Here is a 23,624-nt window from a genome sequence, read left to right on the forward strand (position 1 = left end):
GTAACCATGACATTCAAGTTACTTCTTCAATGCTATGACAATGATGATAAAATCTGGAACGATCCAATCAATGCATTTCGCAACGGTAAAGGATACTACTTTAAGTCTTCCTCAATTCTGAATGTCATGAAAAGGCTGCATTTATTTCAGCAATAGCCAAAAAGTCTGCTTTCTTTGAATTTAAAAATTTGCAAAACAAGTGAAAAGTCTCCTGCAATTTGGAAGTGTGTGTGAACTTGACAAAAATCCAAGGCAAAAGGCACAGCTTACAGCAGGGAATGCATTTGCAGGATGCTGAATTGAGAATTTTCACTAACTGCATAGTTGTAGGTGGTAAAACTAGACAGGACAGTTAACCCAAAACAACTCAAGTGGGAAAAAGCAAGTTAAGCAGAAAAATCACTGCTGAGAGAAGCATCAACTTTCAAAGACCAACATTTCCTAAAACTAGAGCCAGGAAGAGAAAATAAGTGGGGCTGGTTCTCAAACAATCTGAACATTAGAATACTGCATAAGCATTGCACAACTCATTTCATCCGAATAATTCATAAACACCAGGGTGTGAAAGTTCTAAATGGCAGGAACCTACCTACTTTGGAGACGAACTTGTTAAAACTGAGAAAACAAAATCATTTTTGGGTACCTAGTATTCAAAATGTATTAAAATTCTCATCACTGCAAACACCTAATCCAAAAGAAAGCAGACCAAGCAGACAGGAAAGTATAGGCAAAACTGACTAGAAGTACACAACTGCAATTATATTAAAGTTTATTGTTTACACCAATACAATCTATTGCATTTTCATCTTTCACAATGTTAATGACAGTCAAACTCACTTCCAAGGTGCTACAAACTCCCATTAGCCTCCAGTCTGTAGACTGAAGGTAATTCTCACCAACTTTCTGCAAAGTCCACTGCTGTACAACTTGCTGTGCATACCATAGTGTTTCGTTTCCAGAATGAAAACCCTGAATTGGAAAAGCCCCAACTTCAGAAAGCACAGTATGCCTAATGTTGCACTGGCAATTGCAATAAATATCAGACCAGGCGACAAAGTTACCTAATGAAAAATAAAAGAAAGTGTATATAGCTAGCATGGCACAAGATGGTTCTTGACGCAGCAATGCAATAAAGAAGAACCCAAATACGAGGTAAACATTCTCTTTAATTTATGCCACTAAGATGTCCATTCTTTTTGCAGTGAATCTCATTGCAAGGGTACAATACAATACATCACCATGTCTAATCTGGCAATGTTAAATTCACTAATTAGTTCAAAGAGCTGGCCAATGGTGTGTCAGATTTCCAATGATGTGCAGTCAAACATTACAACTTGTCCAGGAAGTTATCCAGAGCCGGGATGCCCTCTTTCAGGCCCTTGCGCTTACGGGTTTCAGCCACAACCTGGAATGGGCGGGTGGTCGCATCAAAAGGATCACCAGGTAGGATCTGCCAGTGGTCAAAGACACATTGCGGGAAAGCCTGGCCGCCTGTATTGGACCTCAGGTCCGCTGTGAAGCCTGTGTAGAAAAAAAATGTGACAGTTCTTAAATTGTAATAGTGTGAATTAAACCAAAATTACAATCTAGGCTGCACAGCAGGAAGGGCCTCCAGAAAGTGCACTCAAGGAGCAGCACACCCAACTAATTTACATACTTTTTCTTGCAGAAACCACTCACTAACCTTCAACATTGTCAATATGCTCTTGACTGGCAGTTTATCAGAACAAAAAACTGCCCTGAGCCAATATAGCTGTGCTGGGACAACAGCTCTGATTGAAAAACTCAAATGGAGGGACGGGGAAAGGAGTATTACAGACAAGCACTGCACTCCTGTACACTTGGACAATCACTTCAAAATAGTCTAAGGAAGGTAAAATATCAAATCACTTACCAAACGATTCATTTACAGGTAGGTAGGCCTTGACAACAAACATGGGTGTGCCAGCAACATGAGATTCCTCAAATACATGACCACGTTTCCTATTCAGTACACCATAGATACCACCGACCACCTGTTCAGGGCACTGTAATTCAAGGAATCATTACATTCATTACTCTAGTTCAAAGTCAACATTGGATTAACATGCAAATCGGATGTCGTTGTCTTGAGAATCTCACTGCCCCCAGCTCCAAATGGAAATGCCTGACACTGAGCTGAATCAGAAGGATCAGTTCAAGCACCCCACTTGCAAGCTGAACAAAAATAAGACAAGACATCATTAACAGTGAATATGTCTATAGTTATACACTACTGAAACGAGGTGAAGTGTGTGCAGATCAACAACAGCACAAGCCACATTTCAGGAGATTTGATGCTCCCAAGATACAATAAGTCCCAGTACGGCACGGTAGCACAGTGGTTAGCACTGCTGCTTCACAGCTCCAGGGTCCCGGGTTCGATTCCCGGCTCGGGTCACTGTCTGTGTGGAGTTTGCACATTCTCCTCGTGTCTGCGTGGGTTTCCTCCGGGTGCTCCGGTTTCCTCCCACAGTCCAAAGATGTGCGGGTTAGGTTGATTGGCCAGGTTAAAAATTGCCCCTTAGAGTCCTGAGATGCGTAGGTTAGTGGGATTAGCGGGTAAATATGTGGGGGTAGGGCCTGGGTGGGATTGTGGTCGGTGCAGACTCGATGGGCTGAATGGCCTCCTTCTGCACTGTAGGGTTTCTATGATTTCTATGATTTTACCTGAATTTCAACCAGATAGACCGGTTCCATGAGTCTAGGATGGGCAGTCAGCACACAGGCATAAAGACACCTTCTTGCAGTGGGGATGATCTGACCACCACCACGATGGATAGCATCAGCGTGCAGAGTTACATCATGAATATCAAATCGCACTCCACGCATGTTCTCATCACAAAGAGCACCCTGGAACAAGGAGTAGAAAGCATTAACACTCTAGCTTGCCTGCACGAACTTGAATCAAAGAAAAATCATGTGCTTGGATCGATATAACAAGCTTCATAGCTGGTTATATTAATCCATTTGCAATTCCTATGAGCCACCATGCACTTGACTGTCAATAGTTAGCCAGTGTTCTTGAGGTTCTGCCTGTGGAAAGGCAAAGCCAAACTGCCAAGTGCAATATTCTAAATTATGATGCGAATACTCACCTCTTTGGCTGCCCACTGAAATCCAGCAACAACACTGTCCTTGATTTCATTGAGATACTGGACTCCTTTAGTCACATCAATCAGCATATTTGGGCCTGTACCATCGGGTCCAAAGCACCAGATCTTACGGGCTTCTGAGACATCCCATTCATACTTTTCAACAAGATATCTGGCACGTTGCTTGAGCTCTTGACGGGCAGCAACGTCACCCTTATCGATGTCTTCTGCCAGGCCCTCGGGCATTGGTCGAGCTTTCATGTACAGCCTATTGTGCTTGTTGGGAGACTTGGACAAACACATTACGTTGGATTCTTCAGCAACAGTCTCACGGTAAGACACAACAGGGTCAGATTTCTGGATAAAAAAACCAAACCAATGTTATGCCAGTTCAAGTCAGCAGAAAATCCCACCATGGGTGCAATGCAAACCCATTGCCATTACCTTAATGGGGATGCAAGCGTGGTCCTCTTCAAGATCTTTCAGACAGATTTCCAAATGCAGCTCACCAGCACCAGCAATGATGTGTTCACCAGATTCCTCAATAATACACTAAAGAAAGAGACAAAGAAAGACTTAGCAATGAAGACTGTTTTACCCCACCAAGACAATTTAACACCCTAGAACCATGCAAAAGACTAACCTGCACCATGGGGTCAGACTTAGCAAGGCGCTTCAGACCTTCAACCAACTTGGGCAGATCAGCCGGGTTTTTGGCTTCAACAGCAACACGTACAACAGGACTGACACTGAATTTCATCACTCTCAAGTTGTGAGCTTGGTCATATGTGGTAATGGTACCAGTCTTCACCAGATATTGATCAACACCAACGAGCCCCACAATATTGCCACAAGGCACATCTTCAATAGGCTCTACATAACGACCCATCATCAGAATTGTTCTGCAAATCCAAATAAATATGCAATTCATAGGAAGGGCTCAAACAATTTAATGAAGCAATCCCAAAATCAGCACTGTTATTAAGCGATCTAATACTTGTATGCTACTTTTGACTCCCATGTTATGCATTTTTTTCATCTCAAGAGGGGTAACTTTTTAACCCCCATCAATACATGTGATAGGCTTTCAAATATTTTAGACAAATTTTTAAAGCTGCCCCAATTACTAGCTTCAAGAAATACCAATTTTAAAAAATGAACACTGTGGATCCTTATTCAAGGATTTAAATTTGAATTTTTATAGCTACAGCACATAGAAAGCACCTACAACCCACAATACCAACCTTTGGATAGGCTTCAGATAAAGGTCTTCTTTCTTGCCTGGAGTGTAGTTTGGTCCCATGATTCGGACCTTTAGGCCAGTAGAAACGACACCAGAGAAGACACGACCAAAGGCATAGAACCTGCCTTTGTCAGTTGTGGGCACCATCTTGGAGATGTACATCATCAATGGGCCTTTTGCATCACAGTTCTTGATGCCTTATAAGAAAGAAACAGGCCTCAAGTTAATTCTCAACACCAACCTTGTCCAGCAGCCCATGTACCAAGTGAAATTTCTCAGGATTCAAAACAACTGAGCCATTGAAGGAGTTAAGAGAGGGGTCTGAGGGTCAATACACATGATTTTGAAAGCTTCTGTTGAAGAACAGCATTTACACGAGAAATAGGCGGGAGCCAAGGATTGAACCTTGGATAACGGGAGCAGAGAGCCATTAGAGGCAATTACCTACATAAAATAAATGGAACCAGACGTGCAGTCTCATGCAGATGATAATGATGAAGGCACTTGGAAGAAGTGCTGCAGACAGAGATAGCTTACCACTGTCTCAGCTGATGCAACTTGTGACCAATAAGAAACCAGACTGGATGAACTCAAAACCTGGACTTCTGGGAAAATGAATCTGGATTTGGGGGAAAAAGTAGCTGAAGATGAGGTAGCCTCACGGATGGAGGGAAACGAGACTGCAAAGATAGTCTGAAGTAGTCAGATTTGGATTTGGGACTGGAAGTATAAAATAATGGAATTTGCTACCGAATTCTCAAATTACAGAAGTGGGTCTTAAAATACTAAATTACTTGTTGAAGAACATTTGTAGAATCCACATCTGCAACATGTAACAAAACCATTAGGAAATCAAAGCTAGAGCAAGGGAGTGCAGTTGCAACAGAACCTCCACCTTGGATGGGGGAAAACGGTGGAAGGGAAAGGAAGGGAATGAACGGGCTAGCTAAACTTAGTCAGGTAATACATTAGGAAGTGGTGCACCAATATGCTGAAGGTGCAGTTTTAACCTACCCATGGCAGCTTCATCATCAGGGGGTCCCTCATACAGAAGGTCACAACGATATCGCTGAGCAGTGACTGGTGATGGGAGGTGAATTGTGATCATCTGCAATAGAGCATCTCCTGCGGGCAACCAGCGACGCATCACAGCCTGTACAAAAGACAACACTTTTCAAAGATCAAGACACCAGACAACAAACAAGGGCAGTTACAGCCAGTGGCGTTTATAACAAGGGAAATCGGATGTCAATTATAAAAAAGGGCACCTGGACTTGTATGCATAAAACAAGCAGTGTTCAGATGGCAGCAAGGGAAAAGGTAATGTGCACTAGTGCTAGCAGATCCCTAGAAGATTGATAAAAGTTATTGAATCTTGAAAAGTGTGTGAACTTGAAATGGACAACAGTACTAAGATGCTTCTTTCATTTCCTATAACAAGGATTAAGGACTACTCACCTTTAACAGTGGTTTGCCCTCTTTGGTCTTATCTTCATTGTCCAGCTTAATGTCAAGCTTCTGAATCAATTTCTCAGTCTCTTCCTTCTTGAAATTCATAATTGCATCAAAGACCTGTGAAGAAAACCCCCAATATTACTTAACCGAAAGATCTCCAAGATCAGTCCATGGCATATTACATCAACAGTTCCCTCTGTACCAATAGATGAGACTCGTGAGCTTCAGACAATTGCTTTTCATCACTGAACAGTCAGGTCAAAGTGAAGAAATTACAGGTAGGTCATCACATCAAGCTCCAAATCAATCATATTAATTTCCATGTGCTAGCTTGTCATCTTACCTTGAAGATAGGATCCAAGATAAGTTGACAAAAGGTTCTGGGCAACTTCTTACCATCAGCATTAGCAGCAGATTTGCTGAATTTTCCAGCAGCGGGATCAAAATACCTGAACAGAAAGGAAAACGTATGAAGAATCTGGTGCCAGCTTTCCAAAGCCCTTCTAGAAGTTGGCAAAAGCCAGTAGCCCTATCTGACTTCCATAAAGAACTCTCAAACTAAGTTAAGCAAAAGGACATGACACGTTGTAAACATTAAAATGACAAGAGTGCTCATTGCTGCCAGTGTATCTATTCTGATGCACTGCCCGCCACACTTCAGCAGTTTTGAAGCTCCTTAATGATCAATTATATAAAGGAATAAGCAAGGAGGTACAACATACTAACTATAAAATATGATTTTGAAACAAATAAAGACATAAGTAATCCAAAGGGATTTTACATGGGAATGCCTACTTGTATGCAGCAAAATCTTTCTCAGCTGGATAATATTTGGGACTGGTTGAGGAAAATCTTTGGGCTAGACTCCCTGATGCATCAAATTGCATAAATGCGATGGATTACATCTGTTCATAAAGTACAAACATTGCAATTCGAAGTGAGCAGAGCATGCTAGAAACACCACCAGGCAACATCGAGAGAGAAAGATGCAAGGTTGCAGATCTGAAGAGTGCAGCAGGGCATGCCAGAAGCAACACCAGGCACACCCAAAAATGAGGCGTCAACCTGGTGAAACTACTTGCATGCCGAACAGAGAGAGCAACAAGTGATAGAGAAAGCCAAGTGATTCCACAATCTAAGCCTGCTAGTGGATGATACACATCGGTCTCCTCCAGAGATCCCCAGAATCACAATTACCAGTCTTTAACCAATTCGATTCACTTCACGTGATATCCAGAAACAGTTGAGGGCACTAGATACCACAAAGGCCGACAAATTCAACCCTGCCATTTACCACCACCTCATCAGTGTACTCTTCATCAGTAACGTGACGGAAGGAGCCATTAACAATGACTTGCTCACTGATGGTCAGCTTGGTTCTGCTCTCGTTATAGTCTTAGTACAAACGTGGACAAGTGCAGAACTCCAGGTTCACTGTCTGTGTGGAGTTTGCACATTCTCCCAGTGTCTGCATGGGTTTCCTCCGGGAGCTCTGGTTTCCTCCCCACTCCAAAGATGTGCGGGTTAGGTGGATTGGCCATGCTAAATTCTCCATCAAAGTGTACCCAAACAGGTGCCAGGGTGTGGCGACTCGGGGATTTTCACAGTAACTTCAGTGCAGTGTGAATGCAAGCCTCCTTGTGACTAATAAATTAACTTCAGAGGTGAGGAGGGAGCGACTGGCCTTGACATCAAGGCAACATTTAACAAGAGCGTGGCATCAAGGAGTCCTAGCAAAACTGGAGTCAAATGGGAATCAGGGGGAAGTCCCCCACTGACTGGAACTATAACTGGCACGAAGGGATGGTGGTTGATGGAGCTTTGTCAACTCAGCTCCAGAACATTAGTGCAAGAGTATCTCAACCTACACCACAGATTGCAGCAGGTCAAGGCGGCAGCTCATCACCACCTTCTCAAAGGGAAGGTAAATAAATGCTGGTTGAGCCAGCAAAGCCCAAATAACTTGCCCTGAGTATTTTGTGTCCTAGCTTCATCGCAAAAAAACCAAGATGTCAACAGCTTACCTGTCACCCCATAATTTTTTCATCATATCCTCTACTTTCTTGGCACGCTCTTCTGGGTTAAGGGCCGAATCACCCTTGGCAGAAAATTTGGCAACATACATCTCTGCAAACTGCTTCAGGGTGAAGGCCCAACCATGGAGCCCAGAACCAAAACCAACTGTTCCAACCATTGGATCAACCTGAAAGAAAAACAAAAGCTATGATTAGAGCTGCCAGAGTGGGCCTGGTGGCCTACAGCACAATGAATAACCAGCCAAAGAATGATACAAGGTAGGTCCTAGGAGTCATCACTAGTCATCCATCAGAGCCATTTCCAGTTATTCCTTTCACAGGTGCTGGCAGACCTGCCGAGTATTTCCAGCACTTTACTTCAGATTTCAAGAATTCAGTATTTTGTTTTGTATTAATCTTCCAAAACCCTCCCTTAAATAGAAAAAACAATGTCACGTCCAAAATATCCAGCAGGAACAGAAAAACTGAAGAAGTGCCAGTGAAAGGCTTCAAGATACATTTAGCCCATTCAGTATTAGTCAGGGGGAACAAGAGTCTAGAAGTAGGGTACAGTCTCAGAATTAAAGGTAAGCAGGCCATTTAGGACCAAATGAGGAATTTCTTTCCCCCCCAGAGGATGGTGAATCTTTGGAATTCTTATCCCAGAGCATTGTGGAGACAGCACCACCATATTTAAGATAGAAGTCGACATGATTTCTAGATATCAATGACATCAAGGGATATGGGGATACAGCAGGAAGATGGTGGAGGTAGAACATCAGGCTATGGTCAAGTTAAAGGCAGGGGAGGCACAAGGGGCCAAAGCCTACTCCTATGTAGTAGTCAAGCAAGAAAGGTTCATCAGGTAACCAACATCAAATTGGGGGTCTTGAGCATAGGAATATTTCAAGCACTGACAACTGATGGCAGTACAGAGGAGAATATAAGAGGGACTACTATAAAGTTGGCTGTACTGCTAGATAAATTTAAAAAGGGTCGTTTTAGTCATTGGTATTGGGTATACATATCATTAATAGTCATAAAATCTCCACACGAATTCCACTCTTACCATGATGTTTCCCATTGGGCCATGCTCATCTTCACCATAGGTAGAGATGATGACATTGACATTTTCTACAATACGCTGGAAGGTCTGGTAGAGCTCCTCGGGGTCAAGCTGCAGCTCGAGCAAGGCACGGTCCATTTTGTTCATCATCAGCACAGGCTTGATACGTTCAGCAATGGCCTGACGCAGCACAGTTTCAGTTTGTACACATACCCCTGGAAATGTGTGACAATTCCACTTCAGTCACTGGTTCAATTTAGAACTAAAGCTTTAAGATTACTAAGTGCCACCTGCCAATAATCATCAGTTTACCCAGCTGTGAAGTGACTGTGTGATGAAGCTGGGCCAGCTGTAATTCTCAAATTCAGTTACTGGTTCCGGCCACACACAGAATTTCTAAGCAGAAGGCAGTATCTCACTTCCCAAAAACTTCAGCTTTGGATCAATGGCCGTTCTTGACCTCAAGTAATCCATTAGTAAAAATCACTGAAAAAAATTTCCCCTTTAAAACCCAATTACTTGGCAATTTACTTTTCAGTATGGCACACAATAGTGGCCCATCATTCTCACGACACTTACCAGAGACACAGTCCACCACAACTAGTGCACCATCAGTTACACGAAGAGCAGCCGTTACTTCAGAGGAGAAATCAACATGCCCGGGTGAGTCAATTAAGTTGATGAGAAAACCACTGCCATCTTTGCACTGCTTGATGAAAGCCAAATCTTGTTCCTGGAGCTCGTAAAACAGGGAGATGGCACTGCACACAAAAAAATTCAAAATTATAATACAATCCCTGAATGCAGCAGCACAGCTCTAAAGGTGCCGATAATAAGAGTAGCAACTATGCTGCATTATGCAATTATATTAGAACTGACACCCTGGACTAACAAGATAATGACGTAGGGAAATAATGTACACGAAGAACAGTGAGGTCATGGCCAGGTCAGAGTTATACCCTGTGCCCAGACACTCTGGCAGACAACTGTGATACCACTCAGGAAACTGGAAGCCTCCAGTAACATATAGCACAGCCTTCTAATCAAGAGGGGAAAAAAACATCTAAATCACTCACGTAGACTTAATGGTGATGCATCTTTCTTGTTCATCCTTGCGAGTGTCAGTGAACCTAGTTTCACCAGCACGTGAGGAGGCAATGATTCCGGCCTTTGACACTAGAGAGTCAGTGAGGGTGGACTTGCCGTGGTCAACATGCGCAATCACAGACATGTTACGGATGTTGGACTTCTTGTCCATGATGGTACGGATCTGGTCTACCGTGAAGTTCACCTGAAAAATGAGAGCATCTCAGTAGAAGTACCAATTACCTGGCCGGAAACGACGGCCAATCAAACAGCTCAGCAAAGCAAGTTATGTACACAAGGATTTGATAAAATTATTGCATCATTTGCGTCTTCATGCCAACAATGACATTCGCAATGTGGGTTTTTCCTTTCCCTGTTCCAGTTAGTCCCTCAAAGAGACCGGTCCAATATCACGAATATTTAATTTTCATCACCGCCCGCCACCCCCCAAACAAAAAGGGCATTTTGTGACTGCATTACACCACAAAAGAGCGCAGCACTAAGATTTATCCACAACTGTTAACCAACGGGTTGCTGCAAAAAAAACCAATCAGCAGTCTGGAGCAATCTCTCTCCCAATTTTAAGATGAACATGAATAAATTGAAGTCAAGACACACCATGATTGAGCTTAAATCAGGGGCTGCGGACCTATATCCTGCATTAGGGGTCGACCTGAAGCTTTTATAACACAAAGACGAGCAGCTCTTGGAAACCTGATCACGTTAACTGCACCGTGTGCCGCAATCAATCCTGCTGCTTATTCAACAGGGCGAGATGAGTCAGGCTGTACCGCTGCCAAACACAATGCGGAGTAAACAGGCCGCCAGCCGAGGGGGGGACGGGGACACGTCCCCGCGACATTCACCTTCCAGCCCGGGGAGGGGAGGGGGTGACAGCCGCCCGGCGTCACAAGGACAAAACCGCGACGTCGATTGATCCCCCCTACCCCCATCCCCCGGATTGCGGCAACCGGACACCGGGCTCCACGTGGCAAAGGGGCCGCGCTCACCGCCTCCCCCCCCCCGGGGATCCGCTTCCCTGCCCCCACCCTCCTGAGTGACGCACAGCCGCACCCAGCGGCGGCCAGATACCGGCAGAGCCGGGCCCCGGCGGCACAATCAGCGGCACGAATATCCCCTTCCCTCCCTTCCCTCCTCTACAAACTCCCTGCTTCCAGCCCCTGGGCGCATCAGCCGGTCCGCTCGCTCAGGCCGGATGGAGGGCCTACATCCCTCCATTGTCACCGCGGCGCCCCCCTCCTCCTCCTCCCATCATCCGTGAAGAAGGGGCCATATCGGCGCCCGCCGCCACGCATCCTCCCTCAATATGGCGCTGAAAAATTAGCCGCCGGCTCCCCGCGTCCGGCCCGCTGCCCGAAAACCGCCGATGCCTCACCATTTTGCCGGATTGCGGTGGATTGTTTGGCGCTGAGGCTCCGGCTTCTATCCGCCTCACAGGACGGGCGGATGAGGAAAGGACCGCTTCCAGCGACTTCCGGCCTTTTACCAGCCGCAGCTGCGTCACGTGATCCAGCCGTAGCCCCGGTCCTCCCACACACGCCGCCAGCTACAGGACGGGAGGATAAACTGCAACTCCTATCGAGCACCAGAAATCCCTCGGCCAGAGTACAGGATTAACCATAAACACAAGTGTATTCAATCATCACTTTCAGATGGCACACAGATTCTGATAAAATTTAAAATACTGCAGATGCTGAAAATCCTCAGCAGATCTGGCAACATTTGATTTGATTTGATTTGTCACATGACAGTGCAAAGTATTGTTTCCTGCGCGCTATACAGACAAAGCATACCGTACATAGAGAATGAAAGGAGAGGGTGCAGAAAAGTTTATTAGTGTCACAAGTAGACTCTAAGTTACTGTGAAAATGCCCTAGTTGCCATTCTCCGACATTTGTTTGGGTACACTGAGGGAGAATTTAGCATAGCTAACCAGCACTTCTTTCAGACTGTGGGAGGAACCGGAGCACCCGGAGGAAACCCATGCAGACACGAGGAGAACATGCAGACTCTGCACAGACAGTGACCCAAGCCAGGAATCGAACCCGGGTCCTTGGCGCTGTGAGGCAGCAGTGCTAACCACTGTGCCGCCCTATGTAGTGTTAAGGTGCAGAATGTAGTGAAAGAAGCAGCGCTTTTGAATCGACTATGACTTCTTCAGAATTTGGAAGGGTGAGGCAGAGGAAAGGCGGCTATTGATTTACAAGCACTTCTTGATCTTTTCAACTCTGCCGACAATAAATCCAGCCCATCCCTGAATGTTGCCAAAACTAAACTCATATTAATCCACACCTGGTCAGCCAAATATTCCACCTCCCTATAATTTTGAAGGAGAGGCTAGAAGATATTTTGAGCAATTCCCATAACTTGGCAGCAATTGATGATGAAACCCAACACTGGATCAGTTGTGTCGACTCAGCCTTCTACAATCTATGGCAGCGAGTGTTTGACAAGAAAGACTTCCACAAGTCAACAAAAGTCTGAATGTGCAGAACAGTTGTCACCACCACATTCCTGTACTGCAATGAGACCTGGACCATGTATTGGTGACCCAAATCATGTAATGAGGTGATGAAGACGTAGATGCAGCCTCCAGCAACTGTGAGGGTGAGCTAGAGTGAAAAGCAGGAAATAAAATTGGAACCGAAAGTACAGTTTCCTGACATGGACCAGATGTGGGTGGAAGTGAAAATAAGGGAGGATCTCAAAGGCAGGGAAGGATAACATGCCATGGTCATATAGGATGTTTCTGACTGCTTTCTTGAAATATATATGAATGACTTGCATATTAGAACACAGTGAAATTTCAATATTTGCCAATGATACCAAACTTAGGGGGTGTAGCAAACAGTGAGGATGATACTAATTTACTGCAACAGGATATCGATAGGCTAGTAGAAAAGGTAGACAATGGCAGATGAAATTTAATAAAGAAGTATGAGTTGATGCACTTTGGTAGAAGGGATAGGGAGAAGCAATTGAGACTTAATGCACAGGTCTAAGCAGCACGTAGAGACAGGGGTTCTGGTGGTTAACTTGCAGATCTTTGAAAATAGCAGATCACATCGAGATAGTTAGCAAAGCAGGTGGGATCTTTGGCTTCATAAATAGAGGTAATGAGTGCAGGGTAGTTTGTTGAACCTTTATAAAGCTCTAGTTTAGGCTCCAGCAAGACTTCAGAATCCAGTTCTGGTCACAATTTAGAAACAATGAAAGGGTCCTTGAGAGGCTGACAGATTTAGCAGAATAGTTCCAGACATGCGGGGATTTATTTACAAAGTTAGATTGGAGATGTATGGAAGAATGATGATTGAGGGGAGATTTGATAAAGGTCTACAAGATTACAACAGGTTTAGATAAGGTTATTAATGTAAAACTGTTCCCATTAGCTGATGGTATAAGGAACCGAGCACATAGATTTACAGTTATGGGCAAGAGATTCAGGAGGATTTGAGGAAGAACTTTTATTGGGCAGTGAGTGGTCATGACCTGGAACCCTTTGTCTATGAGGGTGATGGAAGCAAAGATGATCAATGATTCCAAAAAGAAATTGGATAGGTGGTTAAAGGAAATAAACTTGCGGGGAGAAGGGGATGTGGATAGTGGGCGTGTGGTTCTACAAAGAACCAGCATGGACTCAATGTACCAAACAACCTCATTCTGTGCTTTTTGACTCTAACTGATTTGTGCAGTCTTGCTATAATGCAGAGCACAGAAACAATGATGCAGTAGAATGACTAATACAATTCCTATATTAGAACTTTATTTGAAGACCATACTCAAAGGCTAGCCTGTTCTGAATCAACGTTAAATAAATTGAATTATTTAAATGATACTCTTCCAGCATTTTGCTACTGCCTCCTTTATTCACATTATATGTATGGAAGCAATGTTAAATGTCTCATTGCTGGAATGGATCTAATCCAAAATGGCCAGGAGACATCATTGTGACCAATTATTTCCTGATCCTTCAATCTCCTCTAAAAAATCTTTGATATATTCAAATATTTGCTAAAATCTTTTACCATTTCTTATTACCTTCAATGTTCACTAATCGTAACCAATGTGTTGATCTAGAATTATTTGCAAGTAAATCTGTTGACTGCAGCGGCATACATTAGCTTTTCCCAAATGGTGTAGTCAGTACTCTTACTGTACTTCTTACTGTAATGTGGAGATGCCGGCGTTGGACTGGGGTAAACACAGTAAGAAGTTTAACAACACCAGGTTAAAGTCCAACAGGTTTATTTGGTAGCAAAAGCCACACAAGCTTTCGAGGCTCTGAGCCCCTTCTTCAGGTGAGTGGGAATTCTGTTCACAAACAGAACTTATAAAGACACAGACTCAATTTACATGAATAATGGTTGGAATGCGAATACTTACAACTAATCCAGTCTTTAAGAAACAAAACAATGGGAGTGGAGAGAGCATCAAGACAGGCTAAAAAGATGTGTATTGTCTCCAGACAAGACAGCCAGTGAAACTCTGCAGGTCCACGCAACTGTGGGAGTTACAAATAGTGTGACATAAACCCAATATCCCGGTTGAGGCCGTCCTTGTGTGTGCGGAACTTGGCTATCAGTTTCTGCTCAGCGACTCTGCGCTGTCGTGTGTCGCGAAGGCCGCCTTGGAGAACGCTTACCCGAATATCAGAGGCCGAATGCCCGTGACGGGCATTCGGCCTCTGATATTCGGGTAAGCGTTCTCCAAGGCAGCCTTCGCGACACACGACAGCGCAGAGTCGCTGAGCAGAAACTGATAGCCAAGTTCCGCACACACAAGGACGGCCTCAACCGGGATATTGGGTTTATGTCACACTATTTGTAACTCCCACAGTTGCGTGGACCTGCAGAGTTTCACTGGCTGTCTTGTCTGGAGACAATACACATCTTTTTAGCCTGTCTTGATGCTCTCTCCACTCCCATTGTTTTGTTTCTTAAAGACTGGATTAGTTGTAAGTATTCGCATTCCAACCATTATTCATGTAAATTGAGTCTGTGTCTTTATAAGTTCTGTTTGTGAACAGAATTCCCACTCACCTGAAGAAGGGGCTCAGAGCCTCGAAAGCTTGTGTGGCTTTTGCTACCAAATAAACCTGTTGGACTTTAACCTGGTGTTGTTAAACTTCTTACCTTCTTACTGTAGGCAGTACTCGGCATAGATAATTCAGGGTCCTCCCAGCTAACCTTCCCTCAAACCAATCGACGGTCACAATGCAAATTAGAAGCTGCTTTAAATGTACTAGTGCCAGAGTTCTATCTCTGTCACTGGCCCCCAGTGAACCTGCCAAGCAGAGTGTAAATCCAGACCCGACTAAACGCATTGCCATCACATAGCATAATCCAAAACCCTGCCAGTATTACAAAACATCTGTCTCTTAGGTTGTTCACTTTTGAAAGTAGTTTTTTGTTGTTGTTTAGCCCAATGGACAATAGTTGCAAATTTCAGGTCTACACCAGCATTTCTATTGGGTTTAGTGTTACTAGTATCTCCTGTAGGTGTCAGCTGTGATTACATGCAGCATTCTTGTCTGAGTCACAAGGTTCAAGTCTCACTCCAAAGACTGCCACATAGGCTGAAATTTCAGTCCACGGCTGATGGGTTACTAGACTGTTAGAATCTTTCAGATGAGATATTAAACCAAAGTCCTGTCTGCCCTCGATTAAAGTACAAGATCCTCTGGTAGTATTCTGAAGTGAAGATGCCAACATTGGACTGGGGTAAACACAGTAAGAAGTCTCACAACACCAGGTTAAAGTCCAACAGGTTTATTTGGTAGCACAAGCCACTAGCTTTCGGAGGGCTGCTCCTTCGTCAGGTAAGTGGGAGTTCTGTTCACAAACAGGGCATATAAAGACACAAACACAATTTACAAAATAACGGTTGGAATGCGAGTCTTTACAGGTAATCAAGTCTTGAAGGTACAGACAATGTGTGTGGAGAGAGGGTTAAGCACAGGTTAAAGAGATGTGTATTGTCTCCAGCCAGGACAGTTAGTGAGATTTTGCAAGCACAGGCAAGGCATGGGGGCAACAGATAGTGTGACATGAACCCAAGATCCCGGTTGAGGCCGTCCTCATGTGTGCGGAACTTGGCTATCAGTCTCTCTTAGCGACTCTGCGTTGCCGTGTGTCGTGAAGGCCGCCTTGGAGAATACTTACCTGAAGATCAGAGGCCGAATGCCCGTGACCGCTGAAGTGCTCCCCCACAGGAAGAGAACACTCTTGCCTGGTGATTGTCGAGCAGTGTTCATTCATCCGTTGTCGTAGAGTCTGCATGGTCTCCCCAATGTACCATGCCTCGGGACATCCTTTCCTGCAGCGTATCAGATACAGTAAGAAGTTTAACAACACCAGGTTAAAGTCCAACAGGTTTATTTGGTAGCAAAAGCCACACAAGCTTTCGAGGCTCTGAGCCCCTTCTTCAGGTGAGTGGGAATTCTGTTCACAAACAGAACTTATAAGACACAGACTCAATTTACATGAATAATGGTTGGAATGCGAATACTTACAACTAATCCAGTCTTTAAGAAACAAAACAATGGGAGTGGAGAGAGCATCAAGACAGGCTAAAAAGATGTGTATTGTCTCCAGACAAGACAGCCAGTGAAACTCTGCAGGTCCACGCAACTGTAGGAGTTACAAATAGTGTGACATAAATTCTGATTCTAGGATCGCATGATAAAGACTCAGGAGGAAAAAAGCAGAAATATTTATGTGAAATAGTGTGACATAAACCCAATATCCCGGTTGAGGCCGTCCTTGTGTGTGCGGAACCTGGCTATCAGTTTCTGCTCCGCGACTCTGCGCTGTCGTGTGTCGCGAAGGCCGCCTTGGAGAACGCTTACCCGAATATCAGAGGCCGAATGCCCGTGACCGCTGAAGTGCTCCCCAACAGGAAGAGAACAGTCTTGCCTGGTGATTGTCGAGCGTATCAGATAGACAACGTTGGCCGAGTTGCAAGAGTATGTACCGTGTACCTGGTGGATGGTGTTCTCATGTGAGATGATGGCATCCGTGTTGATGATCCGGCACGTCTTGCAGAGGTTGCTGTGGCAGGGTTGTGTGGTGTCGTGGTCACTGTTCTCCTGAAGGCTGGGTAGTTTGTTGTGGACAATGGTCTGTTTGAGGTTGTGCGATTGTTTGAAGGCAAGACGTGGAGGTGTGGGGATGGCCTTGGCGAGATGTTCGTCTTCATCAATGACATGTTGAAGGCTCCGGAGAAGATGTTGTAGCTTCTCCGCTCCGGGAAAGTACTGGATGACGAAGGGTACTCTGTCCGCCGTCTCCCGTGTTTGTCTTCTGAGGAGGTCAGTGCGGTTTTTCGCTGTGGCGCGTCGGAACTGTCGATCGGTGAGTCGAGCGCCATATCCTGTTCTTATGAGGGCATCTTTCAGCGTCTGGAGGTGTCTGTTGCGATCCTCCTCATCTGAGCAGATCCTGTGTATACGGAGGGCTTGTCCGTAGGGGATGGCTTCTTTAATGTGTTTAGGGTGGAAGCTGGAGAAGTGGAGCATCGTGAGGTTATCCGTGGGCTTGCGGTACAGTGAAGTGCTGAGGTGACCGTTCACGACACACGACAACGCAGAGTTGCTGAGCAGAGACTGATAACCAAGTTCCGCACACATGAGGACGGCCTCAACCAGGATCTTGGGTTCATGTCACACTATCTGTAACCCCCATGACTTGCCTGGGCTTGCAAAATCTCACTAACTGTCCCGGCTGGAGACAATACACATCCCTTTAACCTGTGCTTAACCCTCTCTCCACTCACATTGTCTGTACCTTTAAGACTTGATTACCTGTAAAGACTCGCATTCCAACCATTATTTTGCAAATAGAGTTTGTGTCTTTATATGCCCTGTTTGTGAACAGAATTCCCACTCACCTGATGAAGGGGCAGCGCTCCGAAAACTAGTGGCTTATGCTACCAAATAAACATGTTGGACTTTAACCTGGTGTTGAGAGACTTCTTACAGTATTCTGAAGAGCAGCAAGTGCATTTTACAAACTGTCTTGATTATTGTGATAATTGGCCTTCGTGTTTCCTCCATTACTGCAGCAACTTCAAAAGACCTTAATTAGTTGCAAATTACTTTGGGACTTGAAGGACTATACACATGCAAGATCATAAAATCCCCACAGTGCAAGAGGAGGCCATTTGGCCCATCGAATCTGCATCGACTCAGGCCCCATCCCTGTAACCACACGGATTCACTCCCCTCGTTCTCCCTAACCTACACATTTTGGACTGTGGGAGGAAACCGGAGCACTCGGAGGAAACCCACACACACACGGGGAGAATGTACAAACTCCATACAGTCACCCAAGGTCGGAATCAAACCCGGGTCCCTGCTGTGAGGGAGCAGCAGTTTACTGCTACCACTCAATAGGAGCTCAACACATTCTATGCCAGTTTTGAGCAAGAGGTCAGCGAGGGCACGCCCGCCATCCTGGAAGCCTCGGACGAACCTGCACCCAAAAAGTCACCATTGCCGACGTCAGAACAGCCTTCTCAAGAGTCAACCCACGAAAAGCAATTGGGCCAGATGGGGTACCCGGACAAGCACTCAGATTCTGCGCGGGCCAGCTGGCGGGGATATTCACAGACATCTTCAACCTCACTTTACACTAATCTGAGATCCCTACCTGCTTCAAGAAGACAACCATCATCCTGATACCAAAGGAAAGCCAGGCAGCGTGCCTTAATGACTATTGTCCAGTGGCTCTGACATCCATCATTATGAAGTGTTTCAAAAGGTTAGTCATGGCACAAATCAATTCCTGCCTCCTAATCTGGATCCATTACACTCCACCTATCGCCTCAACAGGTCCACGGCAGACACCATCTCCCTGGCCCTACACTTAACCCTGGAACACCTAAATAACAAAAGCATTTATGTCAGACTCCTATTCATAGACTACAGCTCAGCCTTTAACACCATTATTCCTATGAGTCTCATCTCCAAACTACGTGGCCAGGGGCTCAGCTCCTCCCTCTGCAACTGGATCCTAGACTTCCTAACCCACAGACCGCGGTCAGTCAGGATAGGCAACAACAGCTCCTCCGCGATCATCCTCAACACTGGTGCCTCACAAGGCTGTGTTCTCAGCCCTTTACTAAACTCCTTATACACCTATGACTGTGGCAAAATTCCTCTCCAACTTGATTTTCAAGTTTGCTGATGACACCACTGTTGTGGGTGAAATCTCAAACAATGGTGAGACAGAGTACAGGAAAGAGATAGGGAATCTGGTGAACTGGTGCAATGACAATAATCTCTCCCTCAATGTCAACAAAACGAAGTTGGTTGTCATAGACTTCAGGAAGCGTAGTGGAGGGCATGTCCCTGTCAACATCGGAAAAGCAGCCGGCATAATCAAGGACTCCACGCACCCCGGACATACTCTGTTCCACCTTCTTCCGTGAGGAACAAGATACAAAAGTCTGAGATCAAGTACCAACTGATTCAAAAACAGTTTCTTCCCTGCTGTCATCAGACTTTTGAATGGACCTACCTCACATTAAGTTGATCTTTCTCTACATCCTAGCCATGACTGTAACAATATATTCCGCACCCTCTCCTTTGCTTCCTTATGTACAGTATGCTTTGTCTGTATAGCGTGCAAGAAACAATACTTTTCACTATGTTAATACATGACAATAAATCAAATCAAAATATAGATGCACCAATGTTGTTAAAGCCTCCTAATCACAGCAGTTTAATGAATGAGAAAAAGAAGTTACATTTTATCTTGCCAGTTTATAAATTTGAAGAATTTACTGTGCGATTTCTCTATTGTATTTGGTAGTGTAGATTTTCAATTCCTGTCTGCTATCACGTGGATTCCTGGCATGACAACCAAAGCTGGATGCAAGTTCTGCAGCTGTGGGAGAATCAATATAATAGTACTGATGTGATCAGTGAAGCTCGAGATTTCTCTGCAATAATTCTTTGTTGGCAGAGAAAATGTCGTTTCCAATTGAGCAGCAGTTTCTATGGCAGCGGCGGTGGCCCCCAGAGTAAGCACAGGGTCTCGTATACATCATGAAAACTTGCTTAACTCCTCATTAAAGGAACTATCTGGGCTTTTAGCACCCAGTTTTAGATATAGGAGTGAACATTTACTAGGTGGTTCACTATCATCTTACATCAATCAAGCTGGATCGAATTTAATTTGCTTGCCACCCGAAAGAAAAGCAAAATTCTGCAAAGAGGAACAGAATGGGGCAAGAGATTACGGTTTGAAATTGTTGAACTCAAATCATTCAACTGCTACAATCTACAGCGAACTATAATACCGTTAACTTCCTTTACGAGCTGGAATTGGTGACTTACCCATGGCCAGGATCTTCTGTTCAGGGTCAGACCTTCCGACCAGCATCATCCTCACATGCCCACCAGAGGCTCATACTCACTTAGAGGAAAGGTTATTGGGTGATAGAGCCCGCGTTACTTTTGCTGGGCTGGTATTTGAGCTATAGAATGAGTGGTCTGTACATAAATTCGGAGGGGGCCTGCTTCATGCTCTTATGCCAAGCATCTGAGGACAAGGATAGAATAGTCTCCGAATGAGTTCACATCACTTTCATTAGGAATGACAAGAGCTTGCTGATATGACTCACTAACAATTAATACAGCATACAAGAACAGCAGAATATCATCATAAACTCAGCTGGCACAAGCTCACTTACTTCCCCAATGACCTGGATGGCGTTCCCCCTCATAAACAGTCTTGGGTTTAGGAGCTAACCACCTGTTGCTGATCTCTTGCAATCATTATAGGCATCTTCAAAAGAAAATGTTGTAATGGCTTAATAAATTCAGCTGTCAGGGAGTGGCCTGTAAAGTGCTTGATGCTGCAAGGTTTGAGGTGGGAGATTGTATTACCTCATTAGGCAATGATTTACTTTAACAGTAAGGGGAAATCACAGTGCAATGTAATACAGAAATTATAGATAGGCATAATGCCCAAGTACCAATTTCTGATCTGGTGTGATCAGTTCCATTTCACAAAGGAAAAGTATATTTGAGTTCTGTGCTACTTTAAATTAACTTCAGCTGCAGAATGGTCAAAATAATTCATCCTCCAAGGACACGCATGCTCAGTCAACCTTCTGCCTCTGGCCATCGATAGTTTTCTGAAAAGCTTCTAGAAAAGGAAATTCACTTTCCTTCACGTTCTCCTCCATAGAAATAAAGACTCAAAAGTGACTCTTCTGGGTGGCACAGTGGTTAGCACTGCTGCCTCACAGCGCCAGGGACCCCGGGTTCGATCCCTGTCTGCGTGGAGTTTGTACTTTTTCCCGTGTCTGCATGGGTTTCCTCCCACAGTCTAAAAGGTGTGCTGGTTAGGTGCATTGGCCATGCAAAATTCTCCCTCGGTGTATCCAAACAGGCGCCGGAATGTGGCAGCTCAGGGATTTTCACAGTAATATCATTGCAATGTTAATGGAAGCCTACTTGTGGCACTAATAAATAAACTTTAAAAGACTCTTCAGTTACTTAGTTCGGGAACCATTCTTTCATCAAGTGACATTGAAAATGCCTTTGTGCTGACTATCATCAGGATTGAGAAACCACCTCAAATTTTCTTCCCATTCAATACTTGAGAGTCAACACAAATTATGGTTTATAAAAACCAAATACTGTGAATGCTGGAAATCTGAAATAGAAACAGAAAATGCTGGATAAACCCAGCATCTGGGAAGATAAACAAAAGTCAACATTTTGGATCTAAATGATCTTGCTACATGATGTCGAGTTGACCACCTTGGAGGGGGAAATCACTTGAAATCTTCAACCCATGCTTAAACTTTTGTCTTACCTGATTATGTGGAAGTGCTTCAATACCCAGGATCTGGAGATCTTTGTGTGCCAAGAGTGTAGTCTAAGTAGTCACTGATCAAAACTCTTGGTCTTCAGAATGAGGGGATTGCACTGGGGTCCTGAGCTGTGTGTGTGTGGGTATTTAGTAAATGAGGTTATGCAATTATAGACAGCAGATATCAGTATCCATATCTGAGAAGCTGCAGCACTCAATGTTGAAACCACAGGCTTGTATGGATCAGTGCTGTAAAGCCAGGATAGGAAATCTTAAACAATTTTTAAACAAAAAGAAATGTAAACATGTTAATTTATAACTTAAAAAGTCACCTCAGGCAACCACAGCATTATAAACCCTCTAGCTGGCCCAAAAAGCAAAAAAGATAGAGTGGTCAATCTTTTGATGGCGAGGAAGCAAGAAAAAGGCATGGGGTGGTGGGTATTCATCCAACTATACATGCCACACGTTCTTTTGGGATATTGGTCCTTTGTGCCTCACCTACCTATCTCATGTTCAATGATATGACAACCTTCCTTCTTCCATGTGGATGTTGAAAGCATGAGAATAGTAAAGGGGGAATTAAGGATAAAAATGAACATACCGGGATAATTTTATGTGAAGTCGAGCACAATCATGGCAAAATAAAAGATAAAACCTACCTTCCAAAAGTGAGGAAATATTGATGTATTGGTCTCTACCCAATCCAAAAAATACGATTCCTTGATTGCTTTCTGAGTAAATGCATCTGTTTCACAGGTCAGGATGGTCCCAGATTCATGGGCAAGGCTAACTCAGTTAGCTTGTAGCAAGACTAGTGGGGTTAGATAGAGCTAAGTCATCCCACAACCAACGGATCAGGTCTAAGCTCTGCAGTCCTACCACATCCAATCGAGAATGGTGGTGGACAATTAAACAACTCACTGGAGGAAGAGGCTCCACAAATATCTCCATCCTCAATGATGGAGGAGCCCAGCACATCAGTGCAAAAGATAAGGCTGAAGTATTCGCAGCAATCTTCAGCCAGTAGTGCTGAGTGGATGATCCATCTCGGCCTCCTCCAGTGGTCCCCAGCATCTCAGATGCCAGTCTCCAGCCAATTTGATTCACTCCACATATCATCAAGAAATGGTTGGAGGCACTGGATACTGTAAAGGCAATTGGGCCCTGATAACATTCCGGCAATAGTACTGAAGACTTGTGCTCCCCTAGCCAAGCTCTTCCAGTAGTTACAACACAGGCATTGACCCAACGATGTGGAAAATTGTCCATGTATGTCCTGTATGCAAAAAGCAGGACAAATCCAACCCAGCCAATTGCCGTCCAGTCTACTCTCGATCATCAGCAAGGTGATGGAAGGGGTCATCGACAGTGCCATCAAGCAGCACCTGCTCAGCAATCACCTGCTCAGTGACGCCCAATTTGGGTTTCACCAGGGTCACTCAGCTCCTGACTTCATTACAGCCTTGGTTCAAACATGAACAAAAGAGCTGAATTCCAGAGGAGAGATGAGAATGACAGCCCTTGACATCAAGGCTGCATTCGACCGAGTGTGGCATCAAGAAGCCCTAGCAAAACTGTAATCAATGGGTATCAGGGGGCAAACTCTCCGCTGGTTGGAGTCATACCTGGTTCATAGAAAGATGGTTGTGGAGGGTCAGTCATCGCAGTTCCACGAGTCCCTCAGGATAGTGTCCTAGGCCCAATAACCTTCAGCTGCTTCATCATTGATCTTCCCTCCATATAAGATCAGAAGTGGGATGTTCACAGATGATTGCACAATGTTCAGCACCATTTGTG

The 23,624-nt window shown here is 44.5% G+C and overlaps 1 protein-coding gene across 1 annotated transcript; it reads right to left on the reverse strand.

Moving 5' to 3' along the window:
• Positions 1–1,146: 1,146 nt before the first annotated feature.
• LOC144479480 (elongation factor 2) lies at positions 1,147–11,524 on the reverse strand. The gene is made up of 15 exons (XM_078198193.1): positions 11,375–11,524; positions 9,969–10,183; positions 9,472–9,653; positions 8,896–9,107; positions 7,836–8,014; positions 6,155–6,260; positions 5,815–5,928; positions 5,371–5,509; positions 4,358–4,553; positions 3,757–4,015; positions 3,558–3,665; positions 3,117–3,470; positions 2,689–2,871; positions 1,895–2,027; positions 1,147–1,521 (listed from the first exon to the last, which is right to left on the reverse strand). The coding sequence occupies exons 1-15, from the start codon at positions 11,375–11,377 to the stop codon at positions 1,328–1,330; spliced, it is 2,577 nt and encodes an 858-aa protein (XP_078054319.1). The 5' UTR covers positions 11,378–11,524; the 3' UTR covers positions 1,147–1,327.
• Between the last annotated feature and the right edge of the window lie 12,100 nt (positions 11,525–23,624).

Source organism: Mustelus asterias, chromosome 26 (assembly GCF_964213995.1).
Source record: "Mustelus asterias chromosome 26, sMusAst1.hap1.1, whole genome shotgun sequence".
Lineage (NCBI taxonomy): Eukaryota > Metazoa > Chordata > Chondrichthyes > Carcharhiniformes > Triakidae > Mustelus > Mustelus asterias.

Excerpts from the sequence above, each read along its gene's own strand:
- LOC144479480 (XM_078198193.1), bottom strand. Across the intron at positions 4,554-5,370 it reads TGATGATGAAGCTGCCATGG|GCATCAAGAACTGTGATGCA; the intron begins GTAGGTTAAAAC and ends CTTTCTTATAAG. Across the intron at positions 3,666-3,756 it reads AGTCTGACCCCATGGTGCAG|TGTATTATTGAGGAATCTGG; the intron begins GTTAGTCTTTTG and ends CTCTTTCTTTAG.